The 24,614-nt window shown below is 44.8% G+C and overlaps 1 protein-coding gene across 5 annotated transcripts in view; it reads left to right on the plus strand.

Moving 5' to 3' along the window:
- The window catches only part of WBP1L (WW domain binding protein 1 like), a 126,315-nt gene that overhangs the window by 18,244 nt on the left and 83,457 nt on the right, over positions 1 to 24,614 (plus strand). For 2 of the 5 annotated variants that reach the window (XR_010983784.2, XM_068111264.2), the window contains exons 2-3: positions 6,884 to 6,968; positions 12,070 to 12,153. The exons of 2 other annotated variants lie outside the window; for them this stretch is intronic. Coding sequence is in view for 2 of the 3 variants with exons in the window: in XM_068111264.2 (XP_067967365.2) it covers positions 6,954 to 6,968; positions 12,070 to 12,153 (99 nt within the window). In the remaining variant the exon portion in view is untranslated. The remainder of the gene's footprint in view (positions 1 to 6,883; positions 6,969 to 12,069; positions 12,154 to 24,614) is intronic. One more of the 5 variants, XM_068111267.2, reaches the window with a different exon arrangement.

The following is a 24,614-nucleotide window of genomic DNA, read 5'->3' on the forward strand; positions in this document are numbered from 1 at the left end:
TCACTCCGAGCCCTCGCTTCGTCCCTCCTTGCCCCCAATTTTTCACTCCGAGCCCTCGCTTCGTCCCTCATTACCTCCATTTGGTTCTCCAATCGCTCCCTCTGAGCCCTCATGTCTCCCATCTGCTTTCCCAATCGCTCACTATCGGCCCTCTGAGCATTTATTAAATTTACTATGGTCTGGAGATCTATCGGGGCCGTCCCAGCGGCGGGGAAAGTTCCAACGCTATCCTCCTTATCCCCCATTTCCGGCTCACTCCCGACGCTGACGGAGGCCTCGCTGCGTACTTCCATCTCGTCAATTTCCGACATCCGCTTTCCGGAAGATTGTTTCCCGCGCGCGTATTTATTTTAATAATTCCAGTAACACAATTTAAATTTGACGAAGACGCGATATCGCGCTCCGTATGCCCAATTGATTACTAAATTTCTCCGCCTCGCCTATAACAATTTTGCGTTCGAACGTCGGGCGCAATGTACGCCCGACCGTGTCGATGTCGCCCCGCGGACAAAAAAATTTGTCCGACCGTGTCGATGTCTCGCCGCGGACAAAAAAATTTGTCCGACGGGTTCAAATCCCACTCCTGACACCACTTGTCGCGTGACTACCCTTGGTGAACACCGTAGGGTAACACGGATGACCGATTGCGAGACTTTACACTCCCGAGGCGAAAACTCAATGGCGGATTCAAGCTCAACACAAAGTTAAACGCGCGGGAGGCCAGACGCAACGAGCTCCACAGCCTTATCTATTAACATGAAACACCCAGGAAACTGCGTTCAAATATGTACAGAAAATAATATAAGGATTTATTATTTTAAAAGTAATAACAGTGAAAAAAACACGCGCCGGTAATACTAATAACTAAATCGGGACGTCCCCACACGACTGATATCAAACACAAAACGAGGGAGATTAATTACGAAAAGAACACGTCACGTCGTTCAAAATGTACGCGGATTCGGGCTTATCTGGGCTTTCGTCGTCTTTGTGGCTGCCGTCCAACACCGCTCCTTTCGGCCCGATCGCACACCTCGCTCCAAGTTCCACGGCCCTCTGCGTCCGCCTCCAAGCGCCACCAGGCCTCGTCGGTCCAACGGCCCACACACACCACGAGCTCCTTTGCTCCAACGGTCCACCGCAGGGCTGCACGAAGCAACCAAAACCAAGTGCCAACTGCCAACTGCAACGAGCTGTGGTCACGAATGTTCAATGAACCGTGTCCTGTGCCAACTGCCACGAACTCTGGTACGGAACTGTAACAACGAACTCTGCGACTCAACTCAACTTCCGACTTGATCGCTCATCGACGTGTGTGTCCGTGTGTCTGTTGAAATGGCGTCCGACCGTCGCCTATATTGGTGGCCGATGACGTCACATTGGCGCACTCCTCAGCCAATCAAAGCCTCCCAACTCGCCCAGGTCACGCCCTCTGCGGCATGCGACTCCTGACATCTCCCGTCCGTGACCCCGCGGTCCTGGCATAACACGTGCCAGCGAGGTTGGTAGGCCTTTGAGGTGCGCAGGCGAGGTTTGTAGGCCTTGGAGGTGTAAACGGTGGCGGTGTATTGTGGCGGTGTTCTTGGCCTGGTGGTGCCCATTTATTACGAAGTCAATGTCAGGGAAAGGGAATTATTTAATGTTGCACTAAGGACCTAACTAATGTTTATGTGGTTTGCAGTGCCATAAAGGACAAAGGTTTGATACTAGGTGATACTCACAGGGGCGTTACCTTTAATCCCTCACTATTTAACACTCGAATCTCCAGGTAGATCCACACTCATACATCTTACCCCGACAACCGCCTGAACATCAATAACTTAAAGTAGTATCACTCTTTTTGAAGCACACTGTATATGCACAAACATATATGAATTTCAACAATGTTATGCCAGAAACTAAACTATCTAGTCATCTGAAAATGGGTTCCAAAGGAATGTCACATGATGGTAAACTAAGTGTAAACAAGAACGTCACAACGTCGAAGAGTGCGATCGACTGATATACCTCCGCCCACATTATTACATTATAATACTTGTACAAAGTTCAATTTTAATCCCTTCAGCTGTTCTCAAGCATCACGTTTTTAGCTGACGTGACCTCTAACTTTTGACGCCAAAATATAATCACTTTGTCTTTGCATCATATGTACTTATACCAGGTTTGGTCAAAATCCCATCATTGGTTCACAGGTTTTTGTGGTAACAGGATTTTTACCTAAATAACCTCTGAACTTTGACCTCTTGACCCCAAAATCTAATCAGTTCATCTTTCCATCATAGTACATACTTGATCTAATTCTGATTTAAATCCCTTCAGTCGTTCTCAAGTTATCGTGGTAACGAAAACGTATCACGGACGCACGGACAGACAACTTCAAAACATAATGGCTCCAGCGACTTCGTCGGTGGAGGCAGAACAATAAACCAAACTATCATCAAGCTGAGGACAATGCACTGGGAGTGCCCCAAGTAGCAAGAAGAACCCTGACAATCGAATCACAAGTGTTGATCACATGGATCGAAGATTTAAACCTTCTCTTGTAAGCGGCACACGGGGAAATGGCCAGTGATGATATGAACGCGTGTCATGGACGGTACAGTAGCAGATTAAATTCAATGGCTTCATGACTTTGCACCCAGACTACCACTCTGGGGTGTCACACTCTGGGGATTTAGGCATTTGCTTTCAAGACAGATCTAGTGAATGAAAAGGTGACACCACAAATTAGGCATTGGGCTGGAACCGTAAACTTCATAAAAATGCATAATCAGGAATTTTTGTCCACATTGACAAAGACTGCTGCACATTCTGTTTTCAGGTTTCAAACACATTTCTTACAGTACTTCCCCTGTAGATTGTTAAGAGGTGTGGGAGGGCAAGGTATCAGGGTGCCAAAATGTTATTCTAAATAACAACAATATACAATTCCATTCCTGATTATGCATTTTTATGAAGTTTACGGTTCCAGCCCAATGCCTAATTTGTGGTGTCACCTTTTCATTCACTAGATCTGTCTTGAAAGCAAATGCCTAAATCCCCAGAGTGTGACACCCCAGAGTGGTAGTCTGGGTGCAAAGTCATGAAGCCATTGAATTTAATCTGCTACTGTACCGTCCATGACACGCGTTCATATCATCACTGGCCATTTCCCCGTGTGCCGCTTACAAGAGAAGGTTTAAATCTTCGATCCATGTGATCAACACTTGTGATTCGATTGTCAGGGTTCTTCTTGCTACTTGGGGCACTCCCAGTGCATTGTCCTCAGCTTGATGATAGTTTGGTTTATTGTTCTGCCTCCACCGACGAAGTCGCTGGAGCCATTATGTTTTGAAGTTGTCTGTCCGTGCGTCCGTGATACGTTTTCGTTACCACGATAACTTGAGAACGACTGAAGGGATTTAAATCAGAATTAGATCAAGTATGTACTATGATGGAAAGATGAACTGATTAGATTTTGGGGTCAAGAGGTCAAAGTTCAGAGGTTATTTAGGTAAAAATCCTGTTACCACAAAAACCTGTGAACCAATGATGGGATTTTGACCAAACCTGGTATAAGTACATATGATGCAAAGACAAAGTGATTATATTTTGGCGTCAAAAGTTAGAGGTCACGTCAGCTAAAAACGTGATGCTTGAGAACAGCTGAAGGGATTAAAATTGAACTTTGTACAAGTATTATAATGTAATAATGTGGGCGGAGGTATATCAGTCGATCGCACTCTTCGACGTTGTGACGTTCTTGTTTACACTTAGTTTACCATCACGTGACATTCCTTTGGAACCCATTTTCAGATGACTAGATAGTTTAGTTTCTGGCATAACATTGTTGAAATTCATATATGTTTGTGCATATACAGTGTGCTTCAAAAAGAGTGATACTACTTTAAACGTGGGGTAACAAAGGAACAGAAACCTCAGGAACATGAACCAAACATTTGTTGAAAGATTATAACATAGTATTTTCTATCACTAATTGCTATTGTAGTAAGTCACTGCTCGAGTTAGTGAGAACCCAAGGTCTGAAATTGGCATTTACGCGAAATCCTTGTAATTGACGTTCTTGATGTGTGCCCCTCCACGGTTCAGACAGGCATTGATCCTGACTCCAAAGTTCTGTCCAACTTTCCTGTAGGTCTCAGGTGGTTCTGCTCCCCAGAAAATGTTGTTGTGGTTGTTAATGGCACCGTTCAAGTGGAAATGGGCTTCATCACTGAACCACATCAGGTTGATTCAGTTTGGGTACCGCTCCATCCTGTCACTGAGCCAATTGCACATATCGAGTCTCCTTCTCATGTCATATTGACTCAATTTATGCCTGATAGAGATGATCTATGGGAAAAGCTTTAGTTCCTTAGTGAGGATACGCCAGACTGATGTTGGTCTGATGCCCAGCTCCTGGGAGCGCCGGCGGTGGGACTTCTTGGGACTGTCCACTGCAGAATCCCGCACGGCGTCGATGTTAGCTTGGCTCTTGGTTACTGATGCTGGCCTGCCACCGTTGCCCTTGCTCTGGTTGTGCACTGTACCCTTGTGCTCAAAATGTTTCACAATACGTTGAATGGCACAATTTGTGGGTCCATCACGTGTTCTGAGGTCGTATTCCCGGCAGAACCTCCGGCGGGTGTCTACATACGATTTTGTCTTATACCACAGAGCCACCACTTTTGTCTTCTGCTCCACTGCCAATGGCATAGTTGAGCTACGGAGCTAGAAATCCCAGGGAACAAATGCCACGATAACACCACCAAACCCTGAAAATGAAAACGGTATAGGTCAAAAAACAAAGAAATGGCAGGAAGTCAAAGTTGTATCAATCTTTTTCAAACACCCTGTATATATAAATTTGTATATAATTTATTCTTATACCGAGTGCGAATGACCCAAATGGTGCTGCACAGGTTCCTCAATATTGGAACCCAAGGTGCCTGGGCTGATGATGCAGGCCCACTATTCTATTGATAGCATCAGAAGTGCTCATATTTCGGAGCTGGAGGATTTTCAATCCTCATTTCACGTTTGTTTGATTATATTGCCTGAACTTGCAGCATTTTCGAAAAGGAACGGGTTGCTCATCGCTAGTGATATTTTCCTTTTGAATCGGCATTTTTCTGACATTTTCAGTTTGTCTGTAGACCCGTTCCCATACATAGCTGCTCTCCATTTATAGGATTTCAATTTTGACTACCATGAGTGTTCTTGTGAAACCATTCAAGTTTGACATCAGATGTACATAGATACGCAAGGTAACAAATACCTTTGTTATTTTGCTCTGTTCGCTCTGCTCGTGCACTGCAACAGGCTGTATTGGGATGCCCTTAAGCGGAGCTTCCCCCCGACCCACAAACTCGTCTGTAAACGGGTTTCTTAGAGGATTTTAGGTGTGATAAGGTCTTCCCAAGCATTTTTCGGTAATATTGTTGCAACCCCTGGTGCTGTCGGGCTCTGTGTAATAAGCTCATCTCCTTGGTGTACACCCACTCTCCCATGTTGGAGGATCAAGAATCTCAATGGTTCCATCGCAGGCTATTCTGTTTCGGTCAAGCTGACTTGCTTGCTCTGAGCTGACATCAGCTTAATAACATTCCTTTGCTGCTCGCTTCATCAACACAGATGACGTCTCAAACTCCAGCGAAATGACACCATACACGCATGTACTTACTAGTCAGGTTCACTATGTTAACAAATAGAATTTCGTTCAAAATTGTGGGAGAGTAGCAAACTTGTACATTTTTGGAATCATCAGAGCATGGAGAATCCGAAAATCAATGTTGGCTTTTTCACAGACACGGATTTTGGATTTTCAAAATGGCCGCCATAAAATACATATTTTGCGCTATCTCGGCTTCTAGTCAACCTAGAAACTTAATTAAATATGCTAATCCTATGTTTTCTGGGTCAAGAAATCAATTAAAGGCCTCAAAATAGTGCTCAGGGTTATATAAAAGCAACAAACAAAGGTGATTGAAAACCATTGTCTATATATTTGTGATATAAGTGTATTACATAATACATGATATTGCAAGTCCTTTGAAGTTATAGGTATGGGTTTATAAAGCAAGAAAGCAGCCTTGTTAGTATCAGATTGAACTATAAGTCCTATACACAGGATCTACGAGGTCTATACCGTTCAGGAATATGCTTTTACAGATCTTCATCACTGTCCTGAGTGTCATTTTCGCAAAGGTGTCTAGGCAAATGCGAACATTAATTTTTGGATTCCTCATGCTCTGAATATTCCAAAAATGTATAGTTTTGCTAATCTCCAAAATTTTTCAATGAAAAAACATGGTGAACCTGACTATACTCAGTGGCTCAACCAATATAACAAAATAAATGAAAAAAGAAAAGGTTTCATAAATGCCCCATTGTTATCCAAAAGACTTAAACTTGAGGGGGGAATTGACCCGACGCAAAAAATATTGCACCCGGGGGCTCGTCGTGGTGAAAATTAATCTGTCGTGGTGCTATTTGAGATACCCTTCGGAAACGTTGCATGGTTCTTTATAAATGTCCACTTGATGACCTGAAAGACAGATCAGCAAAAACGATCGGAGTCCTTAGTTGACCCGTACTGTCCTTTGGTGTTGAAGCGGAATGCACAGGCTCTACCATAAGCCTTTGATAATGAGAAATGAGACCGAGGATTGTGTTGTTAGCTACGTAGACTCGAATATCGTTAGCTCCTGATAGCTGAATCCTTGCTAACCGGGCCCAAATATTTGCTCTGCTTTCCGTCAAAGTACAAAATTCTATGGAAGGTCCTTGACATGCATTTTCTGTTGGCTATCAAAACCTTTATATGTATATTTAACCTGGAGCAACTGAGGTACCTACTATCTTGGAAATCGTCGCAATCCCACTGTGTGGTTCTGACCTGCAGACTTTGCTCTCGTGATGTACCTTTGAGGACCGCATTCACAATTGGCTGTACTGCACTTGCAAACCTTGTGATGCCTCGTTTGCTGGTAAGTATTATTAGACGAGGGGATTCTCAGGTCAGCGTCCTGTGCTTTTGACTTTTATACAATGTTCTGTGGACTGAGAGCAGATAGATGATGATGAAACAGAGGGTAGGGAGGTTGGAGAGGCTACATGTATCTCACAAATACGTAGAACCCCATGAGATTTTAATTTTGTTTGCAATGACTGGCTGTTGCAGAAGGAATGGGGGAGGTGGGTGAGCGTGTTCCTGCAGATCTATTCTGATATGTTATTCTCAGGCCTGACGTAATCGATGTACCACAGGCACGATCTGAAGTTGACAGCCCTTTCAAGTTATTTATTTTGGTAATTAAATTTGACCAAAGCTGGCTCTTTTAAGCATAAGTGGAGAACGGGCTCGACTAGTGACTCAAGTAACATTAATAAAATAAGATTGTATACGGAGTCATGGAACGTGTACTAGCTCTTGTTGGAAGAGCCAGTACACAACGGATCAGGTTGTGAAAGGCAAAATGAACGGAAGGAGAGAGAGGAGAGACACCTACTGCAGAGTTGAAGATGGGAGGCTTGGACAGACAATGGTTGTGTGGAGGAATGGGGGCAGGAAAGGACGCATGGGGTGGACAAGATAGATCCAGGAAGGAAAAATTGAAAATCTGGAAGGAGGAGGGCTTGGGGTTGTGTGGAGGGAGGGAGGTGAATGAGAGTAGAAAAGATCATCGTTTCGGATTTGGGACGATCTAAGATTGCGGTGAACAGCTGTCTTGAACACCTGGAGGGAAGAATGAGATTGAAGAGAATGTAGAAGTTGGTTCCACAGGTGGGGAAAAAGAGGTTCAAATGAGGAGAGGCGAGCAGTGATCCTGCATTTAGGTAGTTCCACCAGAAGGGCGTTGATGGTGGACTGTGTGTACCCTGCAGAAACCTGGGGGGTACAAAGCACAGAAAGAGCAGAGTGTGAAAGACCACAAAGGAGGAGGTGAAAGACAGACCACCGACCTATCGATGGATTTGTAAATTTTTTTTAGCCCACCTAGACTTTAGTCAGGTGGGCTTATGCGGTCAGGCAGGCAGGCAGTCAGTCAGTCAATCACTCAATGTGTGAGCCTGTAAACACTTCAGTCATCACTTGAACGAAACACACAATTTCGATGAAACTTGGCCTCAAGGTTTATATCTGATGCCTAACGAAGGTGGATTGACCGCATCAAAATCTGCGCTCATTAATTGGTTGAAATTGGGCCTAAAACGCTGAGAATTCCTGCCCGAACCTACATGACCTTTTGATGCCGCCCCGGGGGGCTGGGCCAAAAATGATACTGCTCTCGCACCTTCTTGACATGTGGCGATCATAACTACCAAGTTTGCTGATTTTCTGCAAAACCGTTTAGGAGGAGATAGCGTGACGGACAGACACAGAGTCGATTACAATATCCCCCCTGTTTGTTGTCCCCCGTCGCACAGCGGAGCGAAAGGGGGACTATGGTTTTCCCCTCCGTCTGTGTGTCCGTCCGTCCGTCCGTCTGTCCATGCGTGCATGTGTGTGTGCATAAGCGAAGGACCGCATTCGAATTTGGTGTGTGGGTGCAACCCACGTCAAAATCCAAGATGGCCGCCGCCATGTATGTCTGATGCCATGTATGTCTGAACCTTGTGAGATGAATATCTTGAAAAATAAGTGAAGTACCAACGTCTAATTTGGTGGGTGGGTGTATCTAGGCACAAGGAAGAACGCTGTTTAAAATTGGGTCGCCACGTCAAAATCCAAGATGGCCGCCGCCATGTATGTCTGAACCTTGTGAGATGAATATCTTGAAAAATAAGCGAAGTACCAACTTCTAATTTGGTGTGTGGGTGTATCTCGGCATAAGGAAGAACGCTATTGAAAATTGGGTCACCACGTCAAAATCCAAGATGGCCGCCACCATATATACGTCTGAACCTTGTGAGCGAAATATCGCGAAAAATAAGCGAAGTACCAACTTCTAATCTGGTGTGTGGGTGTATCTCGGCACAAGGAAGGACGCTGTTTAAAATTGGGTCGCCACGTCAAAATCCAAGATGGCCGCCGCCATGTATGCCTGAACCTTGTGAGATGAATATCTTGAAAAATAAGCGAAGTACCAACTTCTAATCTGGTGTGTGGGTGTATCTAGGCACAAGGAAGAAGGCTATTGAAAATTGGGTCGCCACGTCAAAATCCAAGATGGCCGCCGCCATGTATGTCTGAACCTTGTGAGCAGAATATCTTGAAAAATAAGCGAAGTACCAACTTCTAATCTGGTGTGTGGGTGTATCTAGGCATAAGAAAGAACGCCATTGAAAATTGGGTCGCCACGTCAAAATCCAAGATGGCCGCCTCCATGTATGTCTGAACCTTGTGAGCGAAATATCATATCATAGCATGTTTTCTGCGTCTTCCACTTTGTCAACTCACATCACTTCACCGACGGGGGACCTAGGCGTAACGCTTGTTTGTTTTCAAAAAGCATTGCGATAATAAACACAATGCTGAAGGAAACTACATAGATTATAAGTAGATCTATACACAGGCAAACGCACCCTCAGGAGCGAGCATGGCTAACTTAGAAACGATCCACATTCAAAGTACAAAACTCACATCACTAATATAGGCAATTGTTAAAGTATGTGGGCCTTTCACTTCGCCATTGATGTTAGGTCAGTTTTTTGGGACTGCCACTGGTAACATGTAACCCAATGCTACCGGCCGCATGGTCAGGCTGTCGGTGACTAAACCGACACCCCTCACTGGCTTTGCAAGTGGGGAGGGTGACTGTGCCGCCCTGCCAGGACTACTGTGCCACTGATGCAATGCCCCCCATTACCAGTCCCATTGTACTCATTTTGCCGACCTCTGCAGGATGACAGGCTGAGTCAACCCAACTGGTGTTAATTCAACAGCATACAAAGGGCTCAAAAATAGGACCTTAGGATCTCAGGCCATCCACCTTAACCGTTAAGCCAACACCAGGTTTAGTAGGAACTGATATTTGTTGTCGGTGCTTAGTCGTAAAAATAAATAAACAAGAAAACGTCATGCGGAGCATGATACTTGCAAAATCCGCCCCCCACCCCGAAGAAAAAAAAATTCCATTGATACAGCAAATTGTCCATTTCATCAAGATTAAAGTTGACAATCTTGATCAAAGCTCGGGTCAATAGGAAGAAAAGTGATGATTTTCAGATGAAAAATGATGATTTTGGAAGGTTGACCTTTGACCTTTTGACCTCAAAAATAGTTGTTTTTTTTTTTTTGTATACAAGATCGAGGCTCGTGAAAGAGCTAACATTAATCACACAAAAAGTCAAACCGACACACAAAACACAAAAAATTAGGGGAGCGGCAGACAAGATGGGGAGAGAGGGGGAAGGAAACAAACACAACATTTGAGAGCAGGGACATCGGGAGAAATGTGGGAGGGGGAGGGCTTTGGGGGAGGTGGGAGATGTATAAAACATATGAACACTGCAAGGACTTCCATGAAAGAAGTTGGAATTTCCAAAAAACAAACAAACAAAAAAAAAACCCGAGCTTTGATTAAGATCCTCAATTTTAATCTTAATGAAATGGACAATTTGATGTATCAATGGCAACCTTTTTGTGGGGAGGGGTGGATTTTGCAAGTATCGTGCTCCGCATGACGTCTTATTAATCATGTTTGGGAGGAGGGGTGAGGGGGGTGGGGTGGTAGGAGTTGCATGGGTTGCGAGTGGCCATATTGTTGGGTAAAAAAACAAACAAAAATATGTATATACTGTATATAAAAACAACAAATCATTCTGCAGGAAAGCTATAATGACATAAGATTCCTTTGTATTGATTAATAGTTTCCCTATTTTAATTAATTAATAGATTAATAGTTTCCCTATTTAGTGACTCAATGTGCAAATGCTGTTAAATTTTCAAGTCAATCGGATGAAAATTGAGGATTTTAAAAACTTGGCCTAGGTTGACCTCAAAAATAGTTGGTGGTTGAATTCAGTGACCATATATGTAAATCCTCTTAGAATTTCAAGTCAATCAAAAGAAAATTGGTGATTTTAGAAAATCGGCCTATGTTGACCTTTTGGCCTATGTTTACCTAAAATATAATTTGTGGTTGAATTCAGTGACCAGATATGCAAGTCCTCTTCAAATTTCAAGTCAATTGGATGAAAATTGAGGATTTTAGAAATGTGGCCTATGTTGACCTTTTGGCTTATGTTGACCTCAAAAATACTTAGTTTAGTTTCGTGAAGATCGGTTGAAAATTGTGACCTGTAGGCCGGTGACAAACAAACAAACAAGAAGACGTCATGCGGAGTACGATACTTGCAAAATACGCCCCCCCCCCCCTCCCCAAGAAAAAAAATTCCATTGATACAGCAAATTGTCCATTTCATCAAGATTAAAATTGACAATCTTGATCAAAGCTTGGGTCAATAGGAAGAAAAGTGACAATTTTTCAGATGAAAAATGATGATTTTGGAAGGTTGACCTTGAGTTGACCTTTGACCTGAAAAATAGTTGGTTTCACAATTTAGTGTCTATATACAAATGCTATTCAATTTTCAAGTCAATCGGTTGAGAATTGACGGCTTTTTAGATGAAAATTGATGATTTTTTAAATTTGACCTTAAGTTGACCTTTGATCTTTGACCTTTTGACCTCAAAAATAGTTCATTTCTCAATTTAGTGACTTGATATACAAATGCTATTCAATTTTCAAGTCAATCGGATTAAAAATGTCGATTTTAGAAATTTGACCTCCAGATGACCTTTGACCTCTGAATCAATATGCTTCTCAATTGGGATGACCGAGACAACTTAATGAAGTTTTGTGACGATCGGTTTAGAATTGTGACCTGTAGGCCGGTGACAAACAGACAGACAAACAGACAGAACCATAAACGGAACCGACCAATATACTTGAAAAATCTTCGTAAAAATCTTCGATTTTTCAAGTAATAAAACGGACCACGGGCCCTGAAGCTCACCTGGATCAGGAGCAACCGTTAGTGGCGTCATAAACTATCGAAATTTTGTTCATGCGCAGAATCTGGTCACATGATTGGTTGAATGGAAGCCCTTCCAATGCTGATTACAGCGATACCTGTTTACAGGTAATGCTTTTACAGGGTGCATGTCATGTTTTGGCTGAGGACATTGCTGTGTTGCTGATGCAACGCTTCAAGTTTCCTTTTGAGGTATGTATTTAAAACTGACGTCGCATGCTCACAGCAATGGAATAGGATTATAAATTTTACATTTAAAATACAGATGCTAAATTAGAAAGACGTTTTTAATCTACAAGGGGTCACACCCAGCAGCTTGTTGTGTGAATGGGGTTATGTAGACAAGTATCCTGGTGAGGCTCTGCATTGGGTTTGTTATCGCCATGCTTTTTGAAGAAAAACAAACGGGGGGGGGGGAGGGGGGGTATTGTAATCGACTCTGTCTGTGTCTGTCCGTCACGCTATCTCCTCCAAAATGGTTTTGCAGAAATTCAACAAACTTGGTAGTTATGATCGCCACATGTCAAGAAGGTGCGAGAGCAGTATCATTTTTGCGCTGCCCCCTGGGGTGGCATGAAAAGGTCAAATACCTTTAAAAATGCAATTACGAGTACAATTTAAAACTTTTTTAAAAAATGAAACTTTGTATATCCAATCAACATTGGGGGAGATTTGACCCCGATCCATGCTCCAGGGCATGGGGACTTGGAGAGACGCAGGGGTCAAAACAGGAAAAATATTTCTTAAGGGTGTAGTACTGGTGAACTTTCCAATATGCCTCTTTTTAAAAAACTATGTTTTTACGGTTTAGATTCATACGTATTGTATAAACTCATTCAGTATTTCCTTTAAAATATCTAATGTTATCTTTACACGCAATTTACAAGAAATATAATATTTTGCATGAAATTTGTTATAACTTGGGAAATGCATCATTCTTTTGGGCTGAAATTTGGACAGGATATTCAGAATATCACTTCCTTTAAAATGATGAAGGCTTTTGTTTATAGGAGTAGCCATTGTGGATTTATTGAAGGACAACCAAGTTTTATCTGGTAATTGGCATAATTAGCTAATTAGTGAACATTTGACATAATTTCACAAAATCCTCTCATCAGGTAGTAGAGTAACACATGTATAATACATGTACCAAGTTTTGTGTGAAAAGAATGATAGGTGACATAGAAGATAGAAGTAGAAATGTGTTCTTTGTTTTTCCTTGTTTTTTATTGACGGTCTAATTTATGCAAATTATATGCATGTAATATGACAAAGAAGCGTTGAAACTGGTCTGAGTTAAAGCCAAGATTATATCTTTCAAGAAAAACTGAAAATTAGATATTAACTTGACTTTGTTTTTGTGTAAAGGCCTCTCAAAGGTACCTATGTAGTTTTCTCAATTTTTCACCAGTACTACACCCTTAACTCAAAATTTGATATTTTGTTGCAACATTCTGTCATCTTTCAACTTTTACTTTAGTTGGGAAGCCTGGGGACTTGTGATGGCCTGCCATCAACTTTGCTCTAGTTCTGTTTTGCTAAAGTACTCTTCACTCTGAATAGTATTCGGGGATACCTTCCTAGTCGTGCCATTTCATAGTCCGAGCCATGCTCTCCATTTTGTGCAAGGCTCTCATTGGCTTGCCATTTAAATGCGTAATGTAAACTAGCAAAGCATTTTTATTTTACAAACCCTTAATTTAAAAAGATTATCTGTAATCTTTATAAACTGTTGTTCTCCGTTGTCCGCAACTTTTGTCATCATTTTATCTCGATATACTGTAGTCTGTTTTCGAAGAGATTTTGAAGTGTTTATTTGTTTTTTTAAATGGTAGAACACCGTCTACTAGTTACAGGTGTGCATGAAGTTTCATTCCGTTTCGTTGAGCTGAAGTGGTGGAAAACAACTTTGTGTTCTCTTACCCATCTGCTAATGTGACGTCATTTCACTTGTTAATAATTAGATATTTATCGTGACATTGCCTCGACTGGTTTGGTGGTGGAGTAGCTATGTATGTGGTGGAGTAGTCAAGAGTTATGGCCCTCCACTACTACTACCACCACCACTCCACCACGTAGATTTCTTGCCCATTCCACCTGTATATTAAAAACTTGTCTTCTTGTCTTGTATATTAAAAATAAGGTACGTACACTCACCTCTAAGCAGTCCAGACGGGGTTTTAATCTCGACCGAGTTATAAACTGTCATCCCGGAGTTTCACATTAGCATTGATTAGTGTACGTTAAAGATTCCATGGTGTCCTTCGTTAAAAGTAGGCGAGTTATTGCCAGCCCCCTGAATGAAAAAAAAAAAAACACATTTCAAACTACCTGCCCTTGACCTCGTGTTCCCCCTGTTCCAAGGGAACAACAACAACAACACAACATGCATTTTAAAGGCCATTTTCCCTGCAAGAGCGGGGGTTAGCCTTGCGGTCCCCATGACAATCTTCTCCATTTTGCCCTATTTTCTGCATCTCTCCTTGTTAACCCCCTTGCCCGCATTTCTTCTTCCACCATCTTTAGCCAAGTCTTTCTCGGTCTTCCCCGTCTTCGACTTCCTTCTACATTCATTTCCATCACTCTTCTCAACCAGTCACTTTCATCCTTCCTCAACACATGACCAAACCATCTCAACCTGTTCCTCTTCACAGCATCAATCACAGGCTCCATTCCCATCATCTTTCGCAATTCATCATTTGTCTTCCTCTCTCTCAACGATACTCCGCACATCCGTCGAACCATTCGCATTTCCACCCTTTCCAACCTTCGTTGCTGCTCTACGTTCATTACCCATGTCTCGCTCCCATAAATCATAACACTTCTCACACATGCAGCATACACCTTTCCCTTCAGCTTCAACGACACTCCCCTCATCATCAGCACGCCACTCAATTCCCGAAACTTCTTCCATGCACATCTCACTCGAGCAACCGTTGCCGAGTCTGATCCACCTTCTCCATTCAGCATGTCTCCGAGGTAGCAAAATGTTTTCACACCTTCCAGCTTCACGCCGTCTCCAAGATCCAACTCAACATTTCCTCCATCTGCAGCTCCCTCTGTGCACACCTTACATTTGAATGTAGCTGCCACACTGGTTAATGACCCTCTCAGACCACTACATTTTTGATGAACCCACTCAGCGCACATTGTACACTGAATGGAGTTCACTCCGACACCCTTCCTACACACAGCACAGGGCCACTTCCCAGTTCTTTCCACCTCACCACATGCTTTACCACTTGCCATCACCTTCGTCTTTCCGATATTCACCTTCAGACCTTTTGTCTCCATACATTCCTTCCACGTGTTCATCTTTTCCTTCAGTCCATCCATACTTTCCGCAATCAACACCAGATCACCTGCATACAACAACTCCCATGGTAAACCCTCCTTTACGTTCTGAGCCAGCACCTCCATCACAGCTACAAATAGTAGTGGACTCAGTACTGACCCTTGATGCACTCCCACCTTCACCTCAAACTCACCACTGTTCCCGTCCTTCGTCCTTACAGCTGTGCGCGCTCTTTTGTACATTGCCATCACTACTCTGATCAACCATTCCTCCACTCCTAACTTCCTCAATGCCCATGTCAATACTTTGCGTGGAACCCGATCGAATGCTTTCTCCAGATCAACAAACCCAAGAAACAACTTCTTCCTCTTCTCCATGTACTTCTCCTGCAACTGCCTCACAATGAAAAGCGCGTCTGTCGTTCCTCTTCCTGGCATGAATCCAAACTGCATTTCGTCGATCTTCACTTTCTTCCTTATCCTCCTCTCCAACACCCTTTCCAATACCTTCATTCCATGCTCCAATAACTTTATCGCTCGGTGCAAGCCACACTCCAGAGGGTCACCTTTCCCCTTGTATAGAGGGACGAGGGTACACAGTTCCCAATCCACTGGAATGCGGCCTTCTTTCACCACCGGATTACAGATCTCTGTCATTCTCTTCACACCCCAACTTCCTGCTGCCTTCAACATATCTCCCACAACTCCCGTCGGCCCTCCTGCTTTTCTACCCTTCATTGCTTTTATCGCTTCCTCAACTTCCTTCTCAGTTATCTTCTCTGCCGGTCCTAAAACTTGGTTACTCTCTATGTTGCCATCCCATTCATTCTCTGTATTCAACAGCATTTCCATATATCTTTTCCATCTTCCTTTAATTCCATCTGGGTCCACAACGATTTGTCCCACTTCATCCTTCAAGCAACTCACCCCCATCACATCACACCTCTCTTTCGCTATCTGCTTTGCAATCCTGAATACTGCTTTCTGACGCTCTTCCGAATCCAAGCGTTCTCCGAACATTTTCCTACATGCCTCCTGCGCCTTTGCTACCTCTTTCTTTGCAGCCTTCCTGGCTGCCTAATAACTTTCATGCTCTGCTGTTTCTGCTCCCGTACCCTTCGCCTTCTGCCACTCCTTGAACTTCTTCCTCTTCTCGTCAATCCTCTTTCCAACTTCATCATCCCACCACCATGTTTCCGAGTGCCTCGGTGGTCCTTTTGTCCATCCACATACCTCACCAACGGCTCCCAACAGACTAGCTTTCATTGACATCCAACCACTTTCAAGCTCAACCACATCATCCTCGACCCTACTCAGCCTCTCTTTTAATGCCTCCCTTACTGTCACCGCTTTCAACCTCCACACATTCATTCTCGGTTGGTACTTCACCCGCCGAGCTCTCCTCGCACCTTTCACCCTTACGTCGCAGACAACCAAGTGGTGCTGTGAAACAGCCTCCTCCCCTGGGATCACCTTTGTGTTCCAAGGGAACAAGGTGCCAAATTGTAAACCCGCAAGGGTGTTGCTTCATCCCTTAGGTGGGCAAGTCTTGTGGTAGTGGTAGTACTTGTAGTTGTAGTTTCCAGATAGTTGCATAGTTGTTGTAGTTTCCAGATCCTTAATACTTTGAGAATAGTCTAATAAATGGAATGTCTTTCAATCCCTGCAAATTTCACCCTAGATCCACTTTTTTGAAATACCAACTTCTTTCCTGGAAGTCCTTGCAGTGTCCTTGTGTTTTATACTTCTCCCACCACCCCCCACCCCCCTTTGATGCGTTCAGGGTTATTGGGCAAGGTGTTCTCCTGAATACCTTTACCAATCCCTCCGCAAAACAGGGAGACACGTACCGCTCGAACCACGGACAAGATGGTATTTGCCGAGCGGTTTAGCAATCCGCAGCCCGAGCCATTAACAAAAGACTAACCCGATTTATAAAGCAGTTGGCCAAAATCGCGCCACAGGTACTCAATGGGGAAAAGACTAAAGCGACCGGATGAGAGGAAGCCAAATAACCAAAAAGGGTAAAGGAAGAACACAGGTTTATTTACTATCTACAAGAAATGAAGAAGAAACGAAAGATGAGACTGTACAGGAAGAGGAAGAAGCAGATACACAGGGCAAACCTTCAAACAATCTTATATTATTCCCCAGGACAACAAACAGGACAGACAAACAGACTTACACGACAAGGGAATAGCAGGCAGGAATGACTGGAAGAAGGGATGAAAGGCCCAGGCAGACAGTGGGCGTCGAGGTCCGGCTCCAGGAGTCGACTCGCGTCATGGTGGGAAAACCCTGGCAGGCAGCGCTAATGATATTGGTTGCATGCGAGCGGACCTTATTCGGCGGGGTTATCAAATCGGGGAGGGTATATTGCTTTTCTCTCCACTCGTACTTCGGGCTTCCTCTCTTGTCTCCTGGCTCATGACCCACGCACGACTCTCTCCTCACCACTCTCTTTGCTTCCCCAACAACTCATCTGGTACCTTCTCACCCGACTCGTACCTTCTCACGCGTCTCTCTCTGCCTTCTCCGTAAAAAGGCTTCGCGCTCGTCCTTATATTACGCGTGTTGCAATCAATGCGCGCTTCATGGAGCCACGCCCGCGATGGTCTTTCGTCAGCCCTGGTTGGCTGGTGGGGGCTCGCTGGCCCCGCCTCGGGTGGTGCGTCGGCGTGCCACGCCCGTGATCTGGCGGCTCCGCCCCCTTCTTCCTCGGCTTGACCGCATGGCTAATGGTGGCTTGGGGCAATCAAACGAACCAAGACAAGGGGCAGCGAACACTGCTCGACCGTTACTTTGCGGAGACGTGGGTGAGGCGATTGGGGAAATTGAAAGGGGCCTATCTTATTTGATTAATGCAACGCAGATTCAACTACTGGGAACAGATCCTTAACTGAAACACACAATAATGAAATAACTACGGAGAGGTCCTATGGTTCGCTACGTGTTATACATGAACTAACTAGGGTGCGATCTTTACCAAGCCAATTGATGGGGATATTTACAGGGGCACATTTATAAGGGAAACATTTACTAAAATTTGCTAGTGAAGGTTCTATATATATATATATATATATATATATATATATATATATATATATATATATATATATATATATATATATATATACATACAGACTTGGCATTTAAAATGGAATTTTTTTTTTGTGGGGGTGAACTTTCTTTTCAAGATGACTTAGAACCAAAAGTTAATTGCAATTATGTTGAAATTATTCTAGATTTTGTTAATGTGACCTTTAAAAGAAACAAAAACCACATTTGACATTTCGAAGCAAATAAATTGATCCTTGAAAGTGATGTAAACTGATATCGAACTTGATTCACGGACAGTACTGTGTTAAACTTCTGTACGTTTTCCAGAAGTATCTCTTTATTTTGCACATTAGCCAAAAAAATTGTCAACAAAAACAAAAGCTAAATCATGACTGGGATTACGGACAGTAAAATTACAGTTCAATACTTTGTGTAACCCCCACGAGCATTCAGGAGAGCACGTACACGTCGAGGCATGCTGTTCACGAGATTTGCCAAGGGTTGGACAGGAATCGCTTGCCATGCAGTGACAATAGTCTGCTGCAATTCACGCACAGAGGTAGGCTGCTGGTCCAAGTTGTTGATTTGACGCGTTCATTCTGCCCACAAGTTCTCTATCGGATTCCGGGGACATGGCAGGCCACTCCATATGCTCTCCACCACGGTCAGCAAGAAAGTGTTGGATCATGCGAGCATGATGAGGCCCTGCATTGTCATCTTGGAAGACAAAGTTTCCTCGAAAGGCTGCACGAGCAAATGGAAGCAATGTTTCTTCCAGAATGACCCTGTACTTGAACTGGTTCAGGTTTCCATTCAGAACAACCAGGTCAGTTTTGCCCCCTGCATGAAAAGCAGCCCAAACGGTCACCCCACCACCTCCAGCCTGGACTCTTGGCACTATACAATCTTCGTTGTGGGCTTCATGCACTTGTCTGCGCACTCGAACGCGGCCATCTTGACGATAGACCAGAAATCTAGACTAGTCACTGAAGGTCACGTGATTCCAGTGTCCTGGCTGCCATTGACGGTGCTCTCTGGCCCACTGCCATCGGCACTGGCTGTGTTGTCTGGTCAGGCGTGGCTTTCTCAGGGGACGCCTGGCACGATAGCCTGCTTCAACCAGTCGTTGGTTGACTAGCCATCTGGATACAGGCACATTTGTCAGTTGCTGCCACTCAGCCCTAAGCCGATTAGCTGACTTGGTATGGCCATTGCAGTCTAACCGTTGCAGCTGGTGATCATCTCCTTGTGGTTCTGCGTGGACGTCCTGGCCTTGGTATTGGAGTAGGGACACCCCTCTGAGCATTTCGTTTCAGTATCTTTGACAAGTGACCTTGAGTGATGCCATACTGCCGAGCAATAGCATGCTGTTTCATGCCAGAATTTCGTAAAGCCACCACTCCATGACAAACAGCATTGTCAAGTTGACGGACCATCTCCAGAGGAAGCGGCAATAACTTTTGTAGACGTGCAGCAGTTGTTTTCCACTAATACAGAACGCAACAACCCTTATATACCCGATTGTGAAGCCAATCATCAAATGTACCTGTCCTTACATTTTGTCACGCCACCTTTGATATAATCCTGTTATTGACTTCTTGCTGCGAAAGACAATCGGTGACATGGTTCTTTCAACAAAGACATCACCGAAGGGCAAAATAAACTCACCAGATTGATATACTGAGTTCAGAAAGTAAACCCAAGTCAAGAAAAAAAAAAATTCCATATTAAATGCCAAGTCTGTATATATATTCCCGGTGTGTACCCTGGTTTAGAATAGGTACACCGTATCCCTGCGTGTCATAGGAGGCGACTAAGAGGGTTGGCGTCAGGAGGGGCATCCGGCCATAAAAACATTGCCTCAAAAAGAGAACCATGACAATTACAACTACATATGGGCAGGGTACAGCCCGATGTGGAGATCGGTTTCTGAGGTTTGGGACATGGAATGTAGGGACAATGACAGGGAGATCAGGAGAAGTGGTGGAAGTATTGGTCAGAAGAAGAGTGGACATATGTTGTGTGCAAGAGACGAGAGGGAAGGGAAGTGGTGTGAGAATGGTGAAGGGTAGGCAGGGACAGAAATACAAGTTTGTGTGGCAAGGGTTCCCGGAGGGCGTGAATGGTGTTGGTGTCCTGTTTTCTGAGGAGTTTGTAGACAGTGTGGTGACTGTGACTAGAGTGATAGGTTGATGATGGTGAAAATGATGATTGGAAAGCTCTTGGTGAACGTCATCTCGGGATATGCTCCGCAGGTTGGTCGGAGCGATGAAGAGAAAAACAAGTTCTGGTGTGCGATAGAGAAGCTGATGGAAAACGTGAAAGATGAGGAAGTTGTTGTGGTAGGCGGAGACCTAAATGGACATGTGGGAAGGAGTATGGAAGGTTTTGAGGGAGTTCATGGGGGTTTCGGATGTGGTGTGAGAAATGGAGAAGGTGAAAGCATTTTGGAGTTTGCTGAAGGAGCTGATTTGTTGATTTGTAATACTCGGTTCCAGAAAGAGGATAATAACCTTGTTACATACACATCAGGTGGGTCGACGACAACCGTTGACTACCCGATGGTGCGTAGGCGAGATAGGGGGCACCTCCGGGACACGATCCCGGGGGAGGAGGCTGTTTCACAGCACCACTTGGTTGTCTTCGACATAAGGGTGAAAGATGCGAGGAGAGCTCGGCGGGTGAAGTACCAACCGAGAATGAAGGTGTGGAGGTTGAAAGAGGTGACAGTAAGGGAGGCATTAAAAGAGAGGCTGAGAAGGGTAGAGGATGATGTGGTTGAGCTTGAAAGTGGTTGGATGTCAATGAAAGATCATCTGTTGGGAGCCGTTCGTGAGGTATGTGGATGGACAAAAGGACCACCGAGGCAGTCGGAAACATGGTGGTGGGATGATGAAGTTGGAAAGAGGATTGACGAGAAGAGGAAGAAGTTCAAGGAGTGGCAGAAGGCGAAGGGTACGGGAGCAGAAAAAGCAGAGCATGAAAGTTATAAGGCAGCCAAGAAGGCTGCAAAGAAAGCGGTAGCAAAGGCGCAGGAGGCATGTCGGAAAATGTTCTTAGAACGCTTGGATTCGGAAGAGGGTCAGAGAGCGGTATTCAGGATTGCAAAGCAGATAGCGAAAGAGAGGTGTGATGTGATGGGGAGGAGTTGCTTGAAGGATGAAGTGGGACAAATCGTTGTGGACCCAGATGGAATTAAAGGTTCACAGGGTGAACCAGAAATATGGTTATTTTTAACTCTCGTGTAAAGGTAATAAAAAGTTGTATTTCAAAACGAATTCTTACAAGAAAGTGAGGTACTTTTTTTGGTGCGCGTGGGTGAGGAAAACCATTCGCGGGAGAAACCAGGGTGCTTACCTCAGACCGCCGCCACAGGGTTTATTCCTCGAACCCACAAACACAGAAACGAGACAAGGAAAATCAACAATACGACTGAAAAATGCCATAATAAGAAATTTAATGAAATAAAGGTGAGACAATAAAATGAATGTTGAGGTAAAATTATTTCCTAATATCTAATTGAGACATCTCAACTCGGTCATCTCATTCCAAAATCATGGGCATTAATATGGAGTTGGTCCCCCCCCACCCCCCCTCCCCTTTGCTGCTATAACAGCCTCCACTCTTCTGGGAAGGCTTTCCACTTGATGTTGAAACACTGCTGCGTGGATTTGCTTCTATTCAGCCACAAGAACATTAGTGAGGTCGGGCACTGATGTTGGGCAAATAGTCCTGGCTCACAGTCGGTGTTCAATGGGGTTGAGGTCAGGGCTCTGTGCAGGCCAGTCAAGTTCTTCCACACCGATCTCGACAAACCATTTCTGTATGGACTTCGCTTTGTGCACCGGGGCATTGTTTTGCTGAAACAGGAAGGGGCCTTCCCCAAACTGTTGCCACAAAGTTGGAAACACACAATCGTCTAGAATGTTATTGTATGCTGTAGCGTTAAGACCTCCCTTTACTGGAACTAAGGAGCCCAGCCTGAACCATGAAGAACAGCCCCCGACCATTATTCCTCCTCCACTAAACTTTACAGTTGGCATTATGCATTCAGGCAGGTAGCGTTCTCCTGGCATCCACTAAACCCAGATTTGTCCGTCGGACTGCCATATGGTGAAGCGTGATTCATCACCACAGAGAACGAGTTTCCACTGCTCCAGAGTCCAATGGCGGCGATCTTTACTCCACTCCAGCCGACGCTTGGCATTGCGCATGGTGATCTTAGGCTTGTGTGCGGCTGCTCGGCCATGGGAACTCTTTTCATGAAGCTCCTGACGAACAGTTGTTGTGCTGGCGTTGCTTGCAGAGGCAGTTTGGAACTCGGTGGTGAGTGTTGCAACCGAGGACAGACGATTTTTACGTGCTACGTGCTTCAGCACTCTGTGGTCCCGTTCTGTGAGCTTGTGTGGCCTACCACTTCGCGGCTGAGCTGTTTTTGCTCAGACATTTCCATTTCACAATAACAGCACTTACAATTGACCGGGGCAGCTCTACCAGGGCAGAAATTTGACGAAGTGACTTGTTGGAAAGGTGGTATCCTATGACGGTGCCACGTTGAAAGCCACCGAGCTCTTCAGTATGGCACATTCTACTGCCAATGTTTGTCTATGGAGATTGCATGGCTGTGTGCTTGATTATATTGTTACGGAAACCAGACGACGGCGCTCCCCTTACCAAGGGGGGGTTAACCCCTTGTCCTGTATACTGGCCGTCGCCGATCCTGGGGGTATGACGTCACGCCCGGTCAGCGCTGAATAGGGTATTAGGCCTATCCGTCTTATGACCTAAGTACCAGCGCCTCCCGGTACGCAAGGAAACACTCCCGCCCGTGCCGCAGTGTGATTGATGGATTGCGCCGAGCAAAGCGAACTGCGGCGCGAGCCGTTTATCAAGGGACTAAACCCGATTGCGAAGCATTGGCCGAAATCGCACCACAGGAACTCAATTAAGAAATCACGAAAGCGATCGGACGAGAGGAAGCCAAATAACCAACAAGGGGGTAAAGGAAGAACACCGGTTTATTTCTATCTACAAGAGGAAATGAAAGAAGGGCATTTATACAAGAAATGGAAGGAGCAGGACACAGAGCAAGCTTATCTACACATTTACAAATTCGTCTCTATCGTCACGTCTTCCTCATATCTCCCCTAATCCAAATTCGTACCAATCCCTTTAACCAAATTTGCCATCACCAATTCATCATCAATCCTCATAAGGAGGGAGAGATGGAACAACCAGCACAATGTCACACCCACGTCATGATGCGTCTCACATTCCCAAAACATTTGCACAGAAAAATAATCAAAACATGGCATGGTGTGGAGTTACGTCGTCCCCTCAGGTGAGTGGATGCAGATGGTGCGAGGAGATTTCCATCCTATCTACCTTCTAAATGACTTTAACACACTTTACACTACCCGGGGTCTTTCCTTGCCAAACCATTGGCCGTCTTACACGATGGGTTCTAAAAACCAATTCCCATTGACCAAACTGTGGTGCCAATCAATTTGGGGTCTCACTCCCCCGATTCAACCCCCTGTGCCTTCGCACAATTTCTGGGCTGAGTCTGGTGGCTCTCCCAGCAGGTCTACCCACCTGCACACCTCCGCCACTGCAGTTGCCTCCGAGCTTACCTGCTCCTTAACCTATCTAACTGGGGAAGGCCCTCCCTGGCAATTACCCCCTCGGTGCCCTCTCTGGCACTGGGCTACCCGGGTCCGTCCTCCGGATCCTCGGGCCCCATCCACAACAACTCTAACTGGCTCCCAGAGCCCACCTGCGGCCTCACCTGGCTGACGAACTAACAGTGGCGGAGCACTCAACCAACCATCCCTCTAACAGGCCACACGCCCAGCCATTTCCATGTCACTAATGCACCCATCCAAACACCATTCTTCCACACGCACCACAGATGCCAATATCCAACCACAATTTACCTATACCCTCGACCTAACTCTTAAACTACCCTCCCCGGGTATTCGTGATGGGGGTCCATCCTCCCCATCCACTCCTCCGCACCAACCACTCCACTCCACAGTTTCCACCATACTCACTCCACACCATCCATTCCATACTCCATTTACTCCAGACCATTCATTCAACCATTCTCCATACACCTGTTCACTTACTTGCACACCTGTGCTCACACACCTGGTGCTTCCTGCACCCTCCTTCCTCCCAGGCTTCTTCATTCCCAACAATGCCATTCACCCCACACTCACAATACTCTGCTCACTACTCAATCATCACGCTCACCACAAAGAACTTCCTGCACCCACACTGCATCATCTAAGCTGACT

The sequence above is a fragment of the Myxine glutinosa genome, chromosome 3 (genome assembly GCF_964187855.1).
Source record: "Myxine glutinosa chromosome 3, kmMyxGlut1.1, whole genome shotgun sequence".
In the NCBI taxonomy this organism is placed as follows: domain Eukaryota; kingdom Metazoa; phylum Chordata; class Myxini; order Myxiniformes; family Myxinidae; genus Myxine; species Myxine glutinosa.